Source organism: Sus scrofa, chromosome 13 (genome assembly GCF_054392235.1).
Source record: "Sus scrofa isolate SSC_HxYL_T2T_F1_AM1 chromosome 13, Sscrofa_HxYL_maternal_Yorkshire_Landrace_v2.0, whole genome shotgun sequence".
In the NCBI taxonomy this organism is placed as follows: domain Eukaryota; kingdom Metazoa; phylum Chordata; class Mammalia; order Artiodactyla; family Suidae; genus Sus; species Sus scrofa.
In genome coordinates this window covers 193,386,456-193,406,026 of record NC_139395.1, presented here as the reverse complement: position 1 = coordinate 193,406,026, position 19,571 = coordinate 193,386,456, and the positions used below count along the sequence as shown (strand labels likewise).

The 19,571-nt window shown below is 38.5% G+C and overlaps 1 protein-coding gene across 50 annotated transcripts in view; it reads left to right on the top strand.

Annotated features, from left to right (window-relative positions):
* Positions 1-19,571, top strand: part of ROBO2 (roundabout guidance receptor 2) — a 1,676,226-nt gene that overhangs the window by 1,059,688 nt on the left and 596,967 nt on the right. For 18 of the 50 annotated variants that reach the window (XM_084991709.1, XM_084991707.1, XM_084991693.1 and 15 more), the window contains exon 1: positions 14,245-15,236. The exons of the other annotated variants lie outside the window; for them this stretch is intronic. In XM_084991709.1, the coding sequence (XP_084847835.1) occupies positions 15,176-15,236 (61 nt within the window). In that variant the 5' untranslated portion in view covers positions 14,245-15,175. Of the gene's footprint in view, positions 1-14,244; positions 15,237-19,571 lie in introns of those variants that run through there. 50 annotated transcript variants of the gene reach the window in all.

Sequence of the window (19,571 nt, the reverse complement as noted above, 5' to 3'; positions counted from 1 at the left end):
AGTCCTATAGGTCTTTACTAATAAAACTACAGAATCCCTATGGACTATTTAATATCCAGGGATAAACTCTGACCTTTATGATATCCATATCTGTATCATTATAAGCTGTGTTATACCAGAGATGCTAGTATCCTTTTTTATTTTAATAGAGGGTTGATAGTAGAATAAAGCAGGTACCTTATGCATATGTAATGTAAAGAGATGAACCAGCTACCAGGAATGGCCATAACTTTCCAGTCTACACTTGGTCCAGAAGAACAACTGCTAACATTCTAACAGCTTCGCATAAATACAAGCATGATTTATTAGACCAGATGTTCCAATGAAAGACTATCAAAATAAACACTACTTCCTATCACAACTTTCAAAGTAACTTTGTTTCACAGAATCTGAAACCTAAGGCAATGATTCTTTTTATTTTTTTGTCTTTTGCCATTTATTGGGCCACTCCCACGGCATATGGAGGTTCCCAGGCTAGGGGTTGAGTGACAGCTATAGCCACCGGCCTACGCCAGAGCCACAGCAATGCAGGATCCGAGCCACGTCTGCAAACTATACCACAGCTCACAGCAATGCCAGATTCTTAACCCACTGAGCAAGGCCAGGGATCGAACCCGCAACCTCATGGTTCCTAGTTGGATTTGATAACCACTGAGCCACGATGGGAACTCTGGCAATGATTCTTTAACTTTTGCAAAGGGCTTCAGCCCAAATAGTGCTAGGAGAGCTGAAACCCATGCTTTCTTCATGAACAAAATAAATAATAAAATGTCTGCTCTTAGAGGGCCTAGTCTTTAGAAGTCACTTGTCTAACTTTTTCATTTCACAAATGAAGGAATAAAATCCAGAAAAGCAATGTTTGTTTATGCGCAGACATTCCTGTTACAGGCAGGCATATAACAGCGCTCAATAAAAACTAGTTGAGTGACTTGAACGAATGAATCATTTCCCCCCAGTTTTCTTTGTTCCAGTTAGTGCACCTTGTCACATGTGGGAGACCTATGCAGAAATAGGTATGGGCATTTTGATTAAGAAGATACATTTTGGTGTTTGTCTTTGATGTAAAAGCTACTGCTATAAAGCAACAGCTTTTTAAGGGAGGGGGTTAATGGATTTGTAACTAGAAGAATAGAGTCATACTGCTACTTTATCAAACATTCAGATAAAAAAGCGAATTACATCAGCAGCTAAAAGTCATGTAGCTTAAACATCAATTCTAATTTAAAAGCATTTCTGGAGACAAGGCAAAATATAATTGTATTTCTCAGTTGAGACAATACTATTTCAAGGAAAATTAATATAGAAGTCTGACAAACAATAATGTTTACAAATCCCCTTATATGTCTTTCTGATGACAATAGTGATGACAACATCATATTACAAAAAGAAACAAGAATCACCCTGAAGTCCCTAATACAGTTAGGTCTCTTGTCAGGCTGATGGCCCAAACACTCAAAGTGACATCTTTAGGAGGCTGGCATTGTGTAGGTGAGAGGCACTAACACTAAATCCCTCAACTGCTTCCAAAACTCATGCAAAAGCACACACAGACATTTCTAGACCGACACCCTAGTGAGCATACAGAGCAGCGAAAATCAATTGGACAAGAAACGTAAAACTAAATCACGAGGGGGAAACTGCTCCACACACTTGATGTGGAACTGTATTAAACTACAGCAGTTTGCACAGTTCTCTAAGCTTTGAGAGCTCACTGAGGGGCCAAGCAGCGTCAAGCTCAGAAGTCTTGTAAGGGTTTTAGTCAAGTACTAAATCTCTGACCCACTCGGCATGTTTAATTAAGTGGAGAGAAACATTACAGCTAAGCTGGCTCAAAAGTTCTGTGGTGTGATTACAGCCCAGCTTCCTACAAGACAAAAGTCAAGTGGGTAGAAAAAAATCTGAAAGAGGAGGTGATGAAAGCTACGGAGTGAAATTAGAAGCCCGAAGAATATCAAATCACATGACTTTCTCCAGCTTTTGTTTTAGTGAAACCAAGCTTATCAAACACTCCTTCCTTACCCTCCTGTTTTTCTGTCCTCCCACCTTTGTTTTCCTTTTCTTCTATTTCACTTCCTTCCTCTTTTTCATAACTAGTTGAGGCAAATAAACAAGCAACAGCTCCTGAAATCCCCTAGTTCACTGATTGCCAATGCTTTTCTCAAGTAAAAAATGTCTTGCATACTCTATACCCAGAAAGCAATGATTAACATTAAAAAAGTTAACATGGTTTAGTGGAAATGAAATGGATTCTGATGTCAGTCAGATCTCAGCACTCTTACTGATTTTTGCACTCTTTTGTCAGTTACTTAATTTTCTCAGAGCCTCAAATTTCGTTGTTCATAATGAATAGTCTCTTCACTGTCCCTGATTGAAGTCCTCCAAAAACTTTACAAAACCATCTGACATCTCATGTCTACTTTTATTTTCTGGTTCTATGTGTTGGAGGCTTCTTACTTACTTCCATCTCTGGCACCACGTGACCATGCATGGGACTAGATATTTGTGGAATGTTTTCCTCCTTTTCAAATCTTCTAATATCTAACTTCTTTGTTTTCTTACGTTGGTGCCTCTAAGACATTTGATCATTTCTTTCTTCTTTCTAGCATCTCCCTTTCACACTGAGGTTTTGGTGACATCACCAAGTGTGAGGCAAATTATCATTGATAAATAGCATGTCTATTTATGAAGTTGGTTCTGACTTTGGTCTTGGTCTCATGTATGTTTCTCTGTATAAATATTACTTGTGATATGTTTCAATCTCTGCTATGAATGTTGCTTTAGATTGAAAGTTAACAGACTGATGAGACTGTGTTCCTCCAACTTGATGTAAGAGGCCCAGCCTATGTGTGTGCGTGGTTTATTGCTACTTGCTACTTGTTAATGATCACAGTGACTGGATGACTTTCACTGGGGCTAATGTACATATGAAAAAGTTGCCAAAAAGTCATATGTTTCATAATTTAGAGATCTTCTAAGTATACAAAGTATTTCAGTTGTAAATTTTTATGAAAGCGAATATAGAAGAAAACTGATGTGGGAAATAGGCTAGTGACATAGAAATTGAAATTTGGCTGATTCTTTTCTTCAGAAAAGCTATAAAAAGATGAGACTTAAGGGAGTTCCTGTCATGGCTCAGTGGTTAACGAATACGACTAGGATCCATGAGGATGTAGGTTTGATCCCTGGCCTCGCTCAGGGGGTTAAGGATCTAGCATTGCTGTGAGCTGTGGTGTAGTTTGCAGACGCAGCTCAAATCTTGTGTTGATGTGGCTCCGATGTGAACCCTACCCTGGGAACTTCCATGTGCCACGCCCCCCCCAAAAGATGAGAGTTAAGCCTTTCCTCTAAGATGATATTAAGTAAATCAACAGAGGAAATGACTTAAGTCTTCCCTTTACTGTCATAGGCTGTTGTGTAAATCTTGTTCTGGGATAACCTTTACCACATTTTGTAAGACACATTCTGTAGTACTAAACACTAATAAAAGCAGGACCAAATATTTTATTTAATATTTCCACATAAAGACTACAGTTATTTAGTATTTCTTTAACATTTTTATGGTACAGAGTTATTTTTAAATTTCGATATGATTTTAATTAAACAAAGATTTTTAAAATGGGATAATATGTGTATAATGCAATTATAATCAGAAAGCACTGGAACTTACAATGACAATTTATAAAAGACAACACCTAAGTTCTAAAGCTCTGAGTTAAATTAATATATATTTTAGAAGGCTAATTTATGAGTATGGTAAAGTGTCTGTTATTTAAGTGGTCTCCTATCCTTGAGCTATATAATGAGATTACTATAAATGGTTTTTTTTTTTTTTTTTTTTGTCTTTTGTCTTTTGTCTTTTGTCTTTTTGTTGTTGTTGTTGTTGTTGTTGTTGTTGCTATTTCTTGGGCCGCTCCCGCGGCATATGGAGGTTCCCAGGCTAGGGGTTGAATCGGAGCTGTAGCCACCGGCCTACGCCAGAGCCACAGCAAGGCGGGATCCGAGCCACATCTGCAACCTACATCACAGCTCACGGCAACGCCGGATCGTTAACCCACTGAGCAAGGGCAGGGACCGAACCCGCAACCTCATGGTTCCTAGTCGGATTCGTTAACCACTGCGCCACGACTCCAGTGGTTTTAAAGATAACATTCAATTCTGAAATTCTAAAATGGATCTTTTAAACTTTCAAAATTTTAATTGTTTTTCCTTCTAGTTTCCTTTATATGTAGATGTACATGTTTCTATTTGAGTATATGTATATATGACAAACTTTTGATTTAAATAGATTTAAAGTGCATTTTACTATTATTTCCCAAGGTTTCTACCCCTCTATCATTCATCTTTTGGCTTTTAACAAGAAAAGACTTATTTTCCCATTTTATATTTATGAAAAATTATAATGGCCATATTAACTTTTTAGGGCTGTCCTAACAGATGCCACAAACTTGGGGGCTTCAAACAACAGAAATGTATCTCTTACAGTTCTAGAGGTTAGAAAATCAAGATGTTGGAAGGGCTGTGCTCTGAAGGCTCTAAGAAAGAATCCTTATTGGTTTCTTTCAGGGTCTGGTGACTCTAGGCACTCCTTGGTGCACAGCAGCATAACTCCAATTTCTGCCATTTTTTTTGCATTGCTATCCTCTCCCTTTGACTTCCATATCTGTGTTCAAATGTTAGCAAGTCCAAGTTCATTTTGCTGCCACATAAGCAATAACAGGCCAATAAATTGGGAGACAAGTTGTTGGGGCAAGGAATAACAACTTTTAATAGGAAAGCCAGCAGACTGAGAAGATGCCAGATTAAGGTCTCAAAGAACCAGCTCCCCTCAGTCAGAATTCAGGCTCCTTTTATACAAGAGAGGGGAGGTGGATACTGGTTAATTGTTACAAACTTATTGGTTTTTGTAGCTATCCAGGTAGGTCAGGTCACCTACCAATGTTCCTGTAAACCTGGAACAAAACAAATGTTATCTTTGTTCTGCACCTTTTAATCTAAAAATGTAACACTCTTAAAGGTCATGGCCTTAAGAATAGGCTATGCTGTATAGTTCAGGCTATAGGCAGCATCCTTTTACAAAAGGTACAGAGCCAGGATGACTATGCACAAGTAACAGAGGAAAAAAGTTTAAAGTTAAAGGAAAAGGAGCAGATCTAATATGGAGTCGGATTTGTTTGTCTTTATTACACAGATTTTCCTCTTCTTCTAAGGACACTAGTCATTGCATTAGGGCCCATCCTAATCCAGTATGAACTCATCTTAGCTTGATTAAATTTGAAAGATTCTATTTCTAAACAAGGACATATTCTGTGGTTCTAGGTGAACGTGAACTTGGAAGACACTACTCAACCCAGTACCAAAACATATAATAAGAAATCAGAGTTTCTCTTTAACCTGCAATAACCTATAATGGCCATAAGGAATTTAAGGAATTCCTTGCAAAACAAGGAAATCTGCCGGAGATGCCTATGTGGGATGGTAGATAGAGTTCATCAACAAATGTTTCCAGCTCCCTTCCATTCACAAAGGGGGAGGAGGCGGGTATTGCGTCTTGCTTTGGCAATGAAATATAGGAGATAAGTGTAATTTGTTTCTAGCCAAAGAATCCAACAGCTTTTCCATTTGTTCAGAAAGTGATGCTCCAGCAACCTACCTTGGAATGAGGATCGTGTAGAGCAAAAGTCTCCAATAGACTCACAACATAGGAGGAAACAACTCTCATTGCTTGAGACTTGGAAATTATTTATACTTGTAGACTATGCATCCTCAATGTGAAAACGCGTTTGAGAGGCAAAAAAAACAAAAACAAAACAAAACAAAAAAAAAAAAACCCTTACTCTTTTTATGTATGAATTATATATATACAATGCATAAACATAGGTACAATATCTATGGTATTAAATTTTATGGGGAACTTATTAGGACAAAAATATCTAAAAATGCACCTTAGAGGGGTAACAGTGAAAAAAAGGTTGACAAACTCTGCCTTAGAACTTAGTCTACCCTGGTTGATACCATAGGATTTGTTGACAGTGAACGTGTCTCAGCTTCAAATTATGACACTTTCAAAGTTTATTCCTCAATCTGAGCTTTTGTTAATTACTGTGAACTATGGGACTGAAAATACTACTATTTTCATATGCTTTGCTATAATTCAATAAGACAATCAATATAAAAGGCTTACTGCGGTGCTTGCTACATAGTAGCTCTTTTAAAAATTAAGTACTTTTATAATGTTAATCATGGTTCAATGTCCTAAGAAGGATCTGACCACATGTCCATCTAAACTTAAGGCAATATTCAAAATAGCTGACTATATCTGTCAGAATAGGCTAAGTGCTAAAACAAAGAATACTAAAACTTCAATAATTTTATGCGTTACAAGTTATTTATTGTTCAATTCAGTGTAAAGCATTTGAGAGAGATCTTTTGTTCTCTATACTTATTGTGAGAGTCATTTATTCCATCTAGTGGCTTGGTGTTTTCCACAGGGTTTGGCCATCCAAGGAGTAATACAATAGAGTGTTTGGGGTGGTGTAAAGGTATTTTAGAGGTCATTCCCCAAAGTGCCTGCAGTTCCTTGGCCACATCTCAGTCATATGATCTAATCTGCTTGCAAGGCTAGAAAACTGAGCCAGGCTCTTTGTGGAAGAAGGAAAGGCAATGATGCTAGGTTAACATAGAGCTTTGTCTCTGCCACCATGATGGAGATTCATTAAGTACACTCCAACCATGCTAAGTGTTGGAAATCAATTAAGATGTACACTTGTGCCAAGTTCTTTAAATTCATCACTCATATACCCTTCTGAAAAGGCACTATTTTTGTTTTATAGTTGAGGTAATTGTTAAGATCATGCTGTAACTGGCAGAACCAAGATTAGAATCCAGATCTGTTTGTTCCAGAACTCTAGCTATAAGCCAGCATGCTCTAAGTTTTCTCCAACTAGATACTCATTCATCATTCCTTTTCCTTGGAGAGAAAATGAGGTAGAAATGTAGAACTACTTCACAGTTAGATTGGGGATGATTAAAATTTTCCCGATGATGAGTGAATGGTTTACTGAAGAATACTGTAAAATCCCTGTAAGTCTTAACATAAAATGTTTTCATCTCTTTTGGATAATTTAAACATGATTTAGAACCATGGCTTGGAAATAGACTACCAAAACCCCCATAAATGTCATTCTAACTTTATGATATAATGTCTTTTTAATGTGTGTGTTTGGTGGTAAGTGGAGAAGGGAGAAACAGAATAATAGGGAAGGAATAACCTGGACTTAAGCCAGGTGTAGAAAGCAGCTGAAAAAAATCCCTCAATGCTCATCATACTACATAATTTTCATTGACCCTGTCTCTACCAATCAGTGCCTCAAACATTCATGATTGCCAGGTTGCTGAAGGAAAAGATCATAGATGAATAGTCTTCAGAAAATGAAAAATTAAAGAATACGGATTTGGTGAAATTTTCTCTCATTGCTAAAAACAATAAACTATTTAAATGCTCAATATATCTTATATTAGGTACAACGTAAACAGCTTTAAATTTTATATTCCTAGTAAATAGAAAGAATTATTGAAAATGAAGTATGTTGAAACTAAGAGGAAGCCAATTTGATAGGAGGATCATACAATTTATATGAAATTGTCAAAAACTGCCCTAGCATTTTTCAATATTAACTATTTAGTTTTTTGATCTCTTCACATTATTATTGGTGTATAAAAGGGAAGCCTAAATTATTCAGAAAGTGAAAAATTACTTATTCCTATACTGCTTTTTGCTAAATAAAAGATTAATCAGTGGACCTGCTTAAGAAAGACTTTTATCCAAACTGAAATATTTTGATATGAAGTGTTTTCTATGTCTTATCATTCCTTTCTTTGCAGGTTCTTTTCTAAACTTGAACCATGACAATTTCTTCCCTATATTTCATTTTATCACTGTAGTAAGAGAATATGTATTCAAAGCTCTCATTTTTTTAAAGCAAAATCATATTGCCTACACTCCCTGCTGGTATGTAACAACTAAAAACTTAATATTTACTGTAAAAAGACTTCAAGTACTCCACAGGCAGTCAGAAGGTATTTTATCAGGCAGAAATAAGATAATTTTGATATTGGAAGAAAATCAGAATCTCTTCCCAAACAGATTTGTTCTCCTGTATGACAGAACCCTAGGCAGTTCAATTGGATTACACGTGCCCTTGGATTAATTCCATGATATTATCGTAAGAGAGAATAAGAAACTTCTTTCAAATTTGAAGAATCCATTATTAAATAGTCTAAAAGACAATTCATTGAACAGATATCTGAAAGAATTGGGGATATATAGGTATGATAAATCTTTTCCTCAATCTTTGACAACCCCTTCTTTTTAAGAACAACAAAAAATTCTGCTCTGGATTTAAAAAAACAAAAAACAAAAAAAACCTCCCTATTAGGATCACAGTTACGCATTGCTAAAATTCAATTACACAAACCCAGATTGGAACAGATGGACTTGGAATAGTTTGGCAAAAAATCAAAGGGATTTTCCTGGGTTCATGATGTTGTGGCATAAAAATAGCAAAAAGTGTATTATTTAACATCATTGAAATTAGGCTATATACTAAAATAAGAACTTGAGTGCTTTAAATAGAGGTGATAAAATAACAGACAGAAAAAGACTGAACAGATAAGAAGCTTAGCTTGTCATGGTAAGAGGCCACAAAGATAGAGTTGCACCTGTAAATAATTTGTATCTTTGAGAAGCTGACAATTTTGCTTATTTTAAAAACACTTTCAGAATCTAGATGAGAGGTTATCTTCCCTACAAAAGACCTACTTTATAATTTGTGGCCTAGGTTGTGGTTTCACGGATTACTTAAATGGAGAGGGGGGGAAAACAGACAACCTCAGGATAAGGAGTACTGACCTTATGGAAATAAAATCTCATCACTGGAACTCTAAGATACTTTTACGTGTTTTTAAAAATTCCAACTTTTAGGATACATACTTAGAGAAATTATGTCTCATTATTATCTATTATTTACCATAATATTTTATTTAATCCAAAGTTAATTTTGAAAGTATCTCCAAAATTTTCAGTCAAGATAGAAAACAATTTTCCAAATTTATTTTACTTCTAAAAAAAAGAAAAATCCTTCTTGACTATGAGTGATGGTATTTGGCAGTAAACACTTTGTTTTTGTGAAATACTGCTACATTTCAGTCAACTTAACCCTCAGATCTCTAAAAACTGAATATTTTAATAACTCCATGTAATGTACACAAAGTATTAATCACAGATAGAAACATAGATAAGCAGACATTACATACAGAGAAGTAATAGTGAATATTGAAAATGAATTGATTGAAATTAGTATTTAGAACTCATTTCAGAAGAACAGTATGCAGTTTATCTTGGCTCCCTTATATCATTTTGAAACTAGTTGGGGAGTAATAAAAAAAATAACCTAAGCACAAATGAGTCATCGTTCTCTGATGTGGATTTTCAATGCTTCAATTATTTTAATTGTCCTGTGTCCTTTTGTTCATCGTAACCCATACATTTATGGAGTGTTCCTGTATGGTATGGTATGACAATCTTATACAGAAAAATTCAAACTGAACTAATAACAAATTGTGGTCTTGGGAGTGCCCGTCGTGGCGCAGCAGAAACAAATCTGACTAGGAACCATGAGGTTTTAAGTTCCATCACTGGCTTCGCTCAGTGGGTTAAGGATCCAGCATTGCCATGAACTGTGGTGTAGTTTGCAGGCACGGCTCAGATCTAGCATTGCCGTGGCTGTGCATAGGCCAGCAGCTACAGCTCCAATTAGACCCCTATCCCTGGAACCTCCATATGCCGTGGGTGTGGCCCTAAAAAGACAAAAGACAAACAAAAAACCCCAAAAAACAAATGGTGGTCTTTTGGCTATGAAAAAGATTCTTCTATTTTGGAAACAAAAACTGATTATTTATTTCTGTAGGTTTTGGTGTATCAGATTTTAAACTGATCTATCAAAGCAATTTAATAAAGTTTTACCATATGTCTACAATGTGGAAGATGCTTTTAAATAATCCCAGGAAGCATAGGCTGACACTCAGAAGCATAGATTTTGTAGAGCGGTCTTGATCCAAAGGAAGATGGCACTTTTTAGAAATTTGGGTTAGAAAGCTAAACTTTAGTTTTCACATCAGTACAATGGAAATAATATCAACCACATAAGGCTCTTATAGGACTTAAACGATTCAGTGAATTTTTAAAAACTAGAACAGGTCCTGACATACAGCAAGTGCTTATCACATTGTAGTAGATATTAAAATTATTATCATGGATCAATTGATTTACCTAGGTATGCAACTATAATGAGCACATGTGGGAAAAATAAAGGACTGAGGTTTTTTAGATTGTACCACATCCTTGGGGAATCTGGTATGGAAAAGAAGTATTTAATATTTTATATCTTATAGTGTGCAGATTGTCTTCAGGTGAGTATTTTATTGTTCTCCAGGAATGCCAACTCAGAAGTGCATCCACAAAGAAGGCCATTCGGAGGCATATGGAGGTTCCCAGGCTAGGGGTCTAATCAGAGCTGTAGCCGCTGGCCTATGCCATAGCCACAGCAATGTGGGATCCGAGTCTCGTCTGCAACCTACACCACAGCTCACGGCAATGTGGGATCCTTAACCCACTGAGCGAGGCCAGGGCTCGAACCCACAACCTCATGGTTCCTAGTCAGATTTGTTAACCACTGAGCCACAACGGGAACTCCAATTATAATTTCTTACAGTTGTCTCCATCTTTTTTTTTTTTTAAGGGCTGCACTTCAGGCATATGGAGGTTCCCAGGCTAGGAGTCGAATCGGAGCTGTAGCTTCCAGCCTATACCACAGCCACAGTAACTTGGCATCTGAGCTTCGTCTTCAACCTACTCCATAGCTCACAGCAGTGCCGGATCCTTAACCTACTGAGTGAGACCAGGGATTGAACCTGCATCCTCATAGATACTAGTAGGGTTCTTTAACCACTGAGCCATGACGGGAACTTCACACAGTTGTCTTTAGATGTATTAAAATATATATTTATCTGGTAGGCACATCTTGGGCACATAATGATGCCATTCCAGGTTTTACATAAAAGAAGCCCAGATTTCCACGTACATTTCTATTCAGCTGCTTGTTTAGAGAAGAAAAACAATTGATATTTGGAAAGATATTGAAGCCAATAGCCTATTTAATTTTCTGGATCTTAAACCTTCTAATTTGACGGCGGGAGGCTTCACTGTTCTAAGCCATTTCTGGTTTTGTCTTAATGAAAACCTAAACGTATTTTTTAGCTAAAGCACTGCTAAAATTGAATTTCCATCTTCTACTAGAATGTTCAGGTTTTAAAGAGTTTCCTTTTAGAAAAACTTAGAGTGAGAAAATCCTTTTCTTCCATAGACAATGCTCACTAAAAGTGTGTTAAATTTAACTGAAATGTAAACTTTGTCTAATACAGATCTTATCAAACCTCCTAGAAGGTGGTGTCTTTGTTCCCCTTGGCTTTATTGTTGTTCAAATGACGTTTCTGTCTTGGACTTTTCTAGTAGCTGCTAGCGTGAGAGTTTCAGTCATACTCTTGAACCATCACTTAGTATGAGATTCTAGTATGTAAGGTCCTTAGTTTTCCTTGATCACATTTCATATCAAATGACATAATGACAAAATATTCATTTTAAACATAATTTATAAACTTATCTTCAAGAACAGGAGAACACATGAGACGCTCCAAATCCCTTTGTTATAGACATTATAACATAATGTAGATATGGAGAGCAAAAAAATGGCCCCAGACTGAAATCACTGGTGTGCTTTGTCACTTTTTGAAGGTAAAATATGAATGCAAAATGGCCCAAAATGCCAAATAAATATAACCAAAGAGATGCCTCTTCAATAAACCTTTTCTCTGTATGAGGTCATCTGTCACACTCCGCACAAGGACAACTTTCTGTGAGATATTAGACAACATTTTTCTGCCCTAGAGGACAATAGCCATTGCCAGGCCATTCTCCTCCAACCTAATCCTCTGCTTTCCACACACACCTTTCTGCCTCTGAGTGATTTTATAGATCACCTAAGGAAAGGCATCTGTAAGATATGGAGTCTAACAAACAGTCAGTCGAATCTCGTTTTTGCCCTGTAAATGTGTGGCCGGGAAAAAAACTCTTCCAGGTGAAATGTTGCAATATCTTCCTTTCTGAGATCTATCTTAAAATTAAAGAGCTTTAAGTCTGTATGATTTGTTAATTTCTGCATTAATATTAGGGAGACTTTAACTTTCAGAATACTTTTTATTGTACCCATGTGAAGAAATTTGATTGAGATAAGAGACTTGGGGGATGATGGTGGTGGTGGTACATTATTTAGAGAAATGAAGTAGACTTTGTAATTCCTGACTTTAAATCAAGATAGGATTTTTAAAATAAAAGTTTTAAAGAGTTATCAATTATTTGGCAATATTAAAGATAAATAATAGCGATGTTAATCCAACACCTTTTAGGGTTTTCCATGACCACCATATCATTTAAATTAGACTTGGCCCTTAAAAAAAACCGATGTGAACTTGTTAAGCCTTTTTTTTTTTTTTTTAAATAAGGCGGTAAAGGAATAATACATTTAGAATCATTACTGTGAGAATTCAAGTGATTTAACTTCAGCACTCTAATGCACTTTTTAAAAACTAAATAATGTAGATCAAACGTGAGCTGAACTTACTCTTAATGCTTCACCAGAGCGGCTTGTTTTATTCCTTTGCAAGACTATTTCATTACCATAATTTTCAAGCATGCAGAGGTGCCATTAACAACTCTCCTAATTATCTGAGTGTCACTGACCATTTCTTGCCAACACAGTAGTACGTCCACATTAGGCGAGGGAGATCTACCTTAAATGGCAACACCAAAATGTACCACCAAACAAAGGCTCCTCTTCAAACTACTTTACGAGGCCACAAACAGAATCTTTTCTAGTATTTTCCAGTAGGGGGAACTAAAGACTCACCATCCAGTTTTTAGCCCGGCTCGGAAACCTGCGTGAGTTCTCATAACCCGCCTTGTAATCACCCGAACAAGCATCAAACAGCTACGAGCGAGCCTGTGATCACACGTGGGCTCTGCCTCACCGGCCGCATCGCAAACACCAGCATCCCTATGATCTAACGTGGCCTTCCGTATTCATTTCCTGTCCTGAATAGCATTCACTTGGTGGGTTCTGCCTTAATTTTCAGGGTTTTGTCATCTTTGGGTTGGAATTCGGCCGTTTTTGAGCTTCTCTCAGCTCAGTTGGGTTTTCAGCTTTCCCCTATTCTTGTATTTTCCGAATTTCCTTTCAGAGGTGCTAGTCTACGAGGGTAAGGACTTCGGGTACCGCCCCTGCCCCGAAGCTCCAGATCCCGTCTCTCCATCCAAAGCTCTTCCTGCTAAACTCCCTAACATCCCACCATCCGGCGTCAAACTCATTTTTGAGGGGTCATAAGGCAACTGAGTAACAGAAGAGGGGATGCCACCCCTTCCCCCCTCCCCGCGAGATTCCTCAGGGGCCCATAGATCTTGGTTAAAACAAGCCAGTAGAGGCTAGAGATTTCTGTACACACACACCCTTTTTTCTTATGCCCCCTTAACGACGGAGGAAGCACCCCCCACACAACCTTTCCGCTCCAAAAGGTGGTTATATTGTTTCCTTCTTCTCCCTCCCCTTCAGGTTCTCATTTTGCTAAAAGGTGAAGAGTGAATGTTTGTGTGATTCTAACGGGTAATGAGGCTGCGCCCTGGGTCCTGGAGGATGTTCTTTTTCCAGAAAGCGCGTGCATCTCCGGCAGACGGAGGGATGAATAATTAGGAAGGGCTTCCATGAAATCACTCACCGAGAAAATTACCTGCCCATTAAACGGGGACGTGGCGAGGAGCAGGAGGCTAGAGCCCACCTATCCCCTCCCGAGGCGGGAAGGAGGGGGAGACTAGGAGACGCGGATAAGGGGAAGGAGTTGACCCGTGGCTTGGGCTCCGAATTTGTTAATTTCCGTCCCGCGCGGACTCTTCGCTCTCCAGCTCCCCCCTCCCCCCACCGCCCAGCAGGCTGGCGCCCCCTGCGCGGGAGGGTGGCGGAGTGTGGAGGTGGAGGCTCCGCTCACCCCCCATCACCCCCCGCCCCCCTCCCCGGGGCAGACTCCAGGCAGCTTTCATTCCTCCCCTCCCCTCCCGCCTCCTCGCCTTCCCTCCTTTAAGTCCTTCCACCCGCGGCAGCTGCAGGAGGAGGCTGACACTCTGCTGCGCGGCCGCGGGAGCAGCGGCGGTGGCCGGACCAGGGGGACCGGCGGCTGGACCCGGGCGGGCGGCTGGACCGCGCGCTCCCCTTCTCACTCGCTCCAGAGCTCACCCGCCCCGTTCTGCTCTCGCCTGCAGCCGCCCGGGTTCTCAGCCGCTCCGAGGCGGCACCACGGGGGGTGGCCGCAGCCTCAGCCCTGCCCCTCCCTTCTTCCCTCCCTGCTGCCCCACCACGTAGGAGTTCGGATTCTCCACCCGACTCGTCCCGATTTCTCTTTGCCTCTCTTTTGGAAACGAGAGAGGTGGAGGGAGGCAACGAGGTTGCAAAGGAGAGGCCCGCCAAATCGGCCCGCCAGCAAAGTGTTGCTTTGACACATCCTTATTATGGAAGTTAAGTGAAAAAACTCTGGACGTGGAGCTGCTACCGAGACGGAGACCAGGGGAAAGAAAAGCAGTAGGCAGACCAATGTTTTTTCGGCAGCGCGCTGGCAACTTTGTGGAACACTTTCTAGGAATTAGGTCTTTTTTCCTCCCCCTTCATCTTCTTGACTTGTGAAGAATGAACTTGGCTTTGGATTGCCATGGAGCCTGAGGAGAGAGGGTTAGAAACACTTGAATAATCCTGGCTGGGCCGAATTCGTGGGAATTTAGGGAGCCAGAGAGTGGAAATACAGCAGCCTTTGGAGTGCCCTCTGTTAATTTGGATGGATCTAAAGGTGTCCCATTCAAGACCTCTCCACTAACCTCTTCTGATCTTGCCATTTGCTCTTCTTGACTTTAATTAGCAGCTAGGAAAGACTAAACTTTGGACCTACCTCTTTTTTTGATACTTATTTTTGTACTTTTGCTCTCTGGGATTGGTTTCTTAATCTGGATCCTTTTTAATATGTCAAAATGAGTCGGCTGATGTTTACACAACTACTGCTCTGTGGATTTTTGTATGTTCGAGTTGACGGTAAGTGAAAATGCTTTTATGCTGTTTTCCCCCATAAAACATTTGAGTCGGATGTGGGCTATAAAGAAAATGACATTATATCTCTTGGATCCTTTTGGCCGGGCATGGAAGCTTTTGGGGGGCAGAGGTTTTAAATCTTTTGTTTCTAAACTGCTGCAAGTGGAACGTGTTAGGAATCACCTATTGTTGTAATTTACTGATTTAATTGAAGAGTTAGATAATAAATGCTGGGCTCATTTTGTTAGAAGAAATATGAAAGCAAATCTCTTGAACGAGTCTAATACTCTTGTGCTTCTCTCTATTTGGGGTTTGCTCATGTACCTGAACTTAGGCTTTAGAAATTCAAGTGAAGTAATAGACACCCCAGTGAAGGTTCCCTGGGTTAGGAATTTGAGACAGGGTACCTCAGGGATCAATGTGTATCACCTGCCTGCTGGTAAGTGCTTTCCTAGTCTGAAATCCGAATGAAGAATTTAGATTGTAGGGAGAAAACTGTCAAAAGTAAGACTGGGCGAGGCTCCAGGAAGGGAGAAGCAGAAGCTGTGGGCTGGATGTGGGCAGGGAGCACTGCTCAGTCCCCAGTGGCAAACACAATGGGGATCTGAAACAGGTGCTGTAGGTGTCTCCCTCTAGGTTGAGTCAGTCTGTCAAACAGCATTCTGCCTCCGATTTCCCTGTCTTTTGTTCAGATCTGGTTTCCTGGGATATTTTCACAGGATGTCAGTTTCCTGTGGGAGGATTGCAAAATCCCCCCCTTTTTTGGTAGCTCTTTTGAATGATGAGTGGAAGTAATCATTAACATGCTTTTTTGTTTGTTTATTTGTTCCAAAGAAGAAAGTCAAAAGAACATTTGGTATTAACCTTTTAGTGACTTTAATTTTTACATCAATGGAAATTTTTTACATCTGTTTTTCTAAGGAGAAGATTAGAGCATGATATTTTAGCCTGCATGTGTGGACTGTGGTACTTTAGATTTTTAACTACTGAACTTGTAAAGAATCAGAGGTGTATTGGTCCAAATATTTGAGCCATTATAGTAGCTTGTTGCTACATAAACTTTCCTCCAGCATTTGCATTGTGGACGAAGTCATTATTTGGGACACTGCATATTTTTGCCTGCCTGTAGGAGCTAACTTTGTTCCTGGCAGCTGCTGCTCCTGCACAGAGCCCAGTGTATCAGACTCAAAAAGGAAGCCTTTCTATAAACATGAGGCAATACAGATGAGTTTACCTACTGTCAAGTGGCTGTTTTCAATCCTGGACTACATGAGTACCTATGCCCCCCAGCGATAGTAGGGAAGGCATTCATGTGGGCACACTGCTTTTTTTCCTCCCTTCTAAGTAGTAGATGTATAGGAATCAATCTCTGCGAATTACACTGTCATAATATCTATAATCATATCTAATCATTCAGCAGACATTTTCTTTTTCAATGCCCTTACCTTTGTAATACATTTATATCACCATAACAAAATATTTATCCAAAGGTTTTGACTGTCATGATAAGAAGGCTTTGATATAACTTTTTGGATAATATATCTTCATAAGGCATGAACTTATATATTTCAATACCAGAAATGCATGTATAAAGTATATATTAAACTACAGATTTATCACCAGGGTTTTTTTTTTTTTTTTTTTTTTGAGTCATTGTGTAGCTAGGAGGAATACAATTAAATTGCTCAGTGGAAGTGACAGAGGGAATCGGAAGAGCTTGGTGTTACAGAATGTAATTAATGTACCAGGGTGTTTGGAGATATATGAAACAAATGCAATTAACCAGCTTGCTGGAACAGCAGTAGCAAGACATCATTCCTTTCCTTCCCTCCCTCCTCCTATCCTGGCTCTCTCCCTTATTTCCCTCTCTCCCGTCCTTCCTTCTCTCCCCACCTTGCCCCTCCTGCTTCACAGATACACCTAGGACCTTTGTTCTGATTTAACATTAGAAGGTAAAGGGGTAGATCATGTCTAGGCAATAGCTGTGTATAGCAAAAGCCATAGTAGTGAAAAATGTCCTGGTTTGAGGAGTTGAAAAGGTAATATTACATTTTTGTGTGTGTGACCCTAGTTTTTGCGTGTAGCATCTACTGTGTTAAAAGCAATGAAAGCTGTGCACGCTCACAGAATTAGTACATAAGTCATACATTTGACATTGGATTGCCTTTGCTTTACTCCCTATGATGACAGCCCCTCCATGGGGATTGTTGAAAATTTGGGATGTAGACAACACTGCCCTCTAGGCTGTTTCAACACACTGGGATTGCATGTTCACATATGTAATGAGAGGTTTGGTTTGTAGGATCTCTAAGCTTTCTTGTGCTTCCAGGATTCTATGATTTCTGTTTACTTATTATCTTTCTTAGAAGTATGTGCTTATTCTCCCCATGAATTTCAAATTTAGAAAAGCTTGTACCATTTCAAAGATATACTGACTCTCCTTGTGCTAGACACAGAAATTAATTTTATTCAGTGACAAATGATACATAGATTTGCATTGAAATTTGCTTGGTGGGTTATTTATATGTGCATTTTTATAGTATATGAAAAATGTTAGAGTTTTGCATTCTCAGGGAAGATATGCACTAATATTATTTATGATTTTTCCTTAACTTATGTCTGTAGGAATCTGTAAAGAATAAATATTAAGTTAGTTGAGAACTACAGACAAACTTTTCTATTTGGGATGTAAATAAAGAGTATTTCATTTGATACAAATTAATTAACCCAATGCAGATGTTTCTTTACTATCGTATATGAGACTATGTATTGAGTTTAGCCTTTGTTCTCCAGATTTCCTTTATTTTTAAATAAGAACATGGCTTTATAATCATTTACAGGGAACTAATATCAACCATCATTGATTACATCTATATCCCATATATTGTGTCAATTTGATAATTTTACAGTACTGGTGAAAAGATGTTTCTAAGATGAAAATCATTTCTTATCTTTAATCCTGAAATGTTCTAAAATGAAAATGGCATTATGATATTTGGGGGAGATAAAGATGATGTGTGTGCGTAGTGCAGATGTACAGTCTCATACAGGTTTATACATTTTGCTAAAGTGCTTCTTTCAGTAATGGGCTCATTATCGTAGCCATGTGTAGTCCATTTCTGAACTTAAATTGCATATAAGTAACCTGAAATTTCTTCTTGCAACTATGCAATAACATCACGTTTGAATTGGCTTTGTTTGAATAACCTTTGATTCTAGGCAACATGTGGACCATAAAATAAAAGGATGTCTTAAAGCAGAAAAAGGTGAAAAAAGCGTATCTTAAAGAAAAAGAAAAGGTCATGATTATACAAAAGGAACAATCCTAGTCATCACATGCTTGAGCAGCCTGTATAAAAGAGCAACTTTGATAATAAAAATATGGATATGTACATACGTTGCCTCTATCTGGATACATATACAGTAATGAAGGAGCTTGTGTATATAGAATGTGTGTTTCCTGTAGTATTTGCTTCTGGCATTCCTGCAGTCCATAAGAGATTTGTGCCGTTTGTTTGTTTGTTTTCATTGGTTTTGTTTTTTTTTAGGGCTGTACCCATGGCATATGGAAGTTGCCAGGCTAGGAGTTGAAACAGAGCTGCAGCTGCTGTCCTACGCCACAGCCTTAGCAATGCCAGATCTGCATGTCATCTGTGACTTACACCACAGCTGGTGGCAATGCCAGACCCTTAACCCGCTGAGTGAGGCCAGGGATTGAACCTGATACTAGTCAGGTTTGTTTCCTCTGAGCCACAATAGGAACTCCCAGTTTGTTTTTTGAGTGTTAGGAAAAAAAAAAAAAAAAAAAAAAAAAAGATTTTCCTTTTACTTATTTTTTTCTCCCAGTCTACCTCTTCTCCTTCTCCTCCTGTTCCCCCTTTTCCTCCTCTTCCTTCATTTCTTCCTTCTTCTTCTTTTTTTTGTGCCTGGTGGAAGGAATTAAAGAAACATTTGAAGAATGAAGAAAATAGGTGAGGGTGTTTCTTGAATAACAACTTAGAAAATTTACTTTTAAAGGAGATATGTTAGTAATATTTTAATTTTGAGTATACCCAGTTGAAGTCTTGACTCATGATTTTCTTTTAAAATCCTATAAAGCTTTATGTGAATATATTTTGTTTAATTCTTTTTCTAGTTTAGGCAGACAAAAGTCTACAGGTCTGAGTTCAAGCAGACAATGGAAAGTCATAGAGTGCTATTTTATATATTTATTTTTTAAAGAGAAATATTGTTATGTTTCTTACAGTATTTCTAGGTATGGACCTATCAACCTGAATCAGTACATGGATATTGATAATGATTTTCTTTTTTTAAATTATTGAGTAAAGCATGAATGAA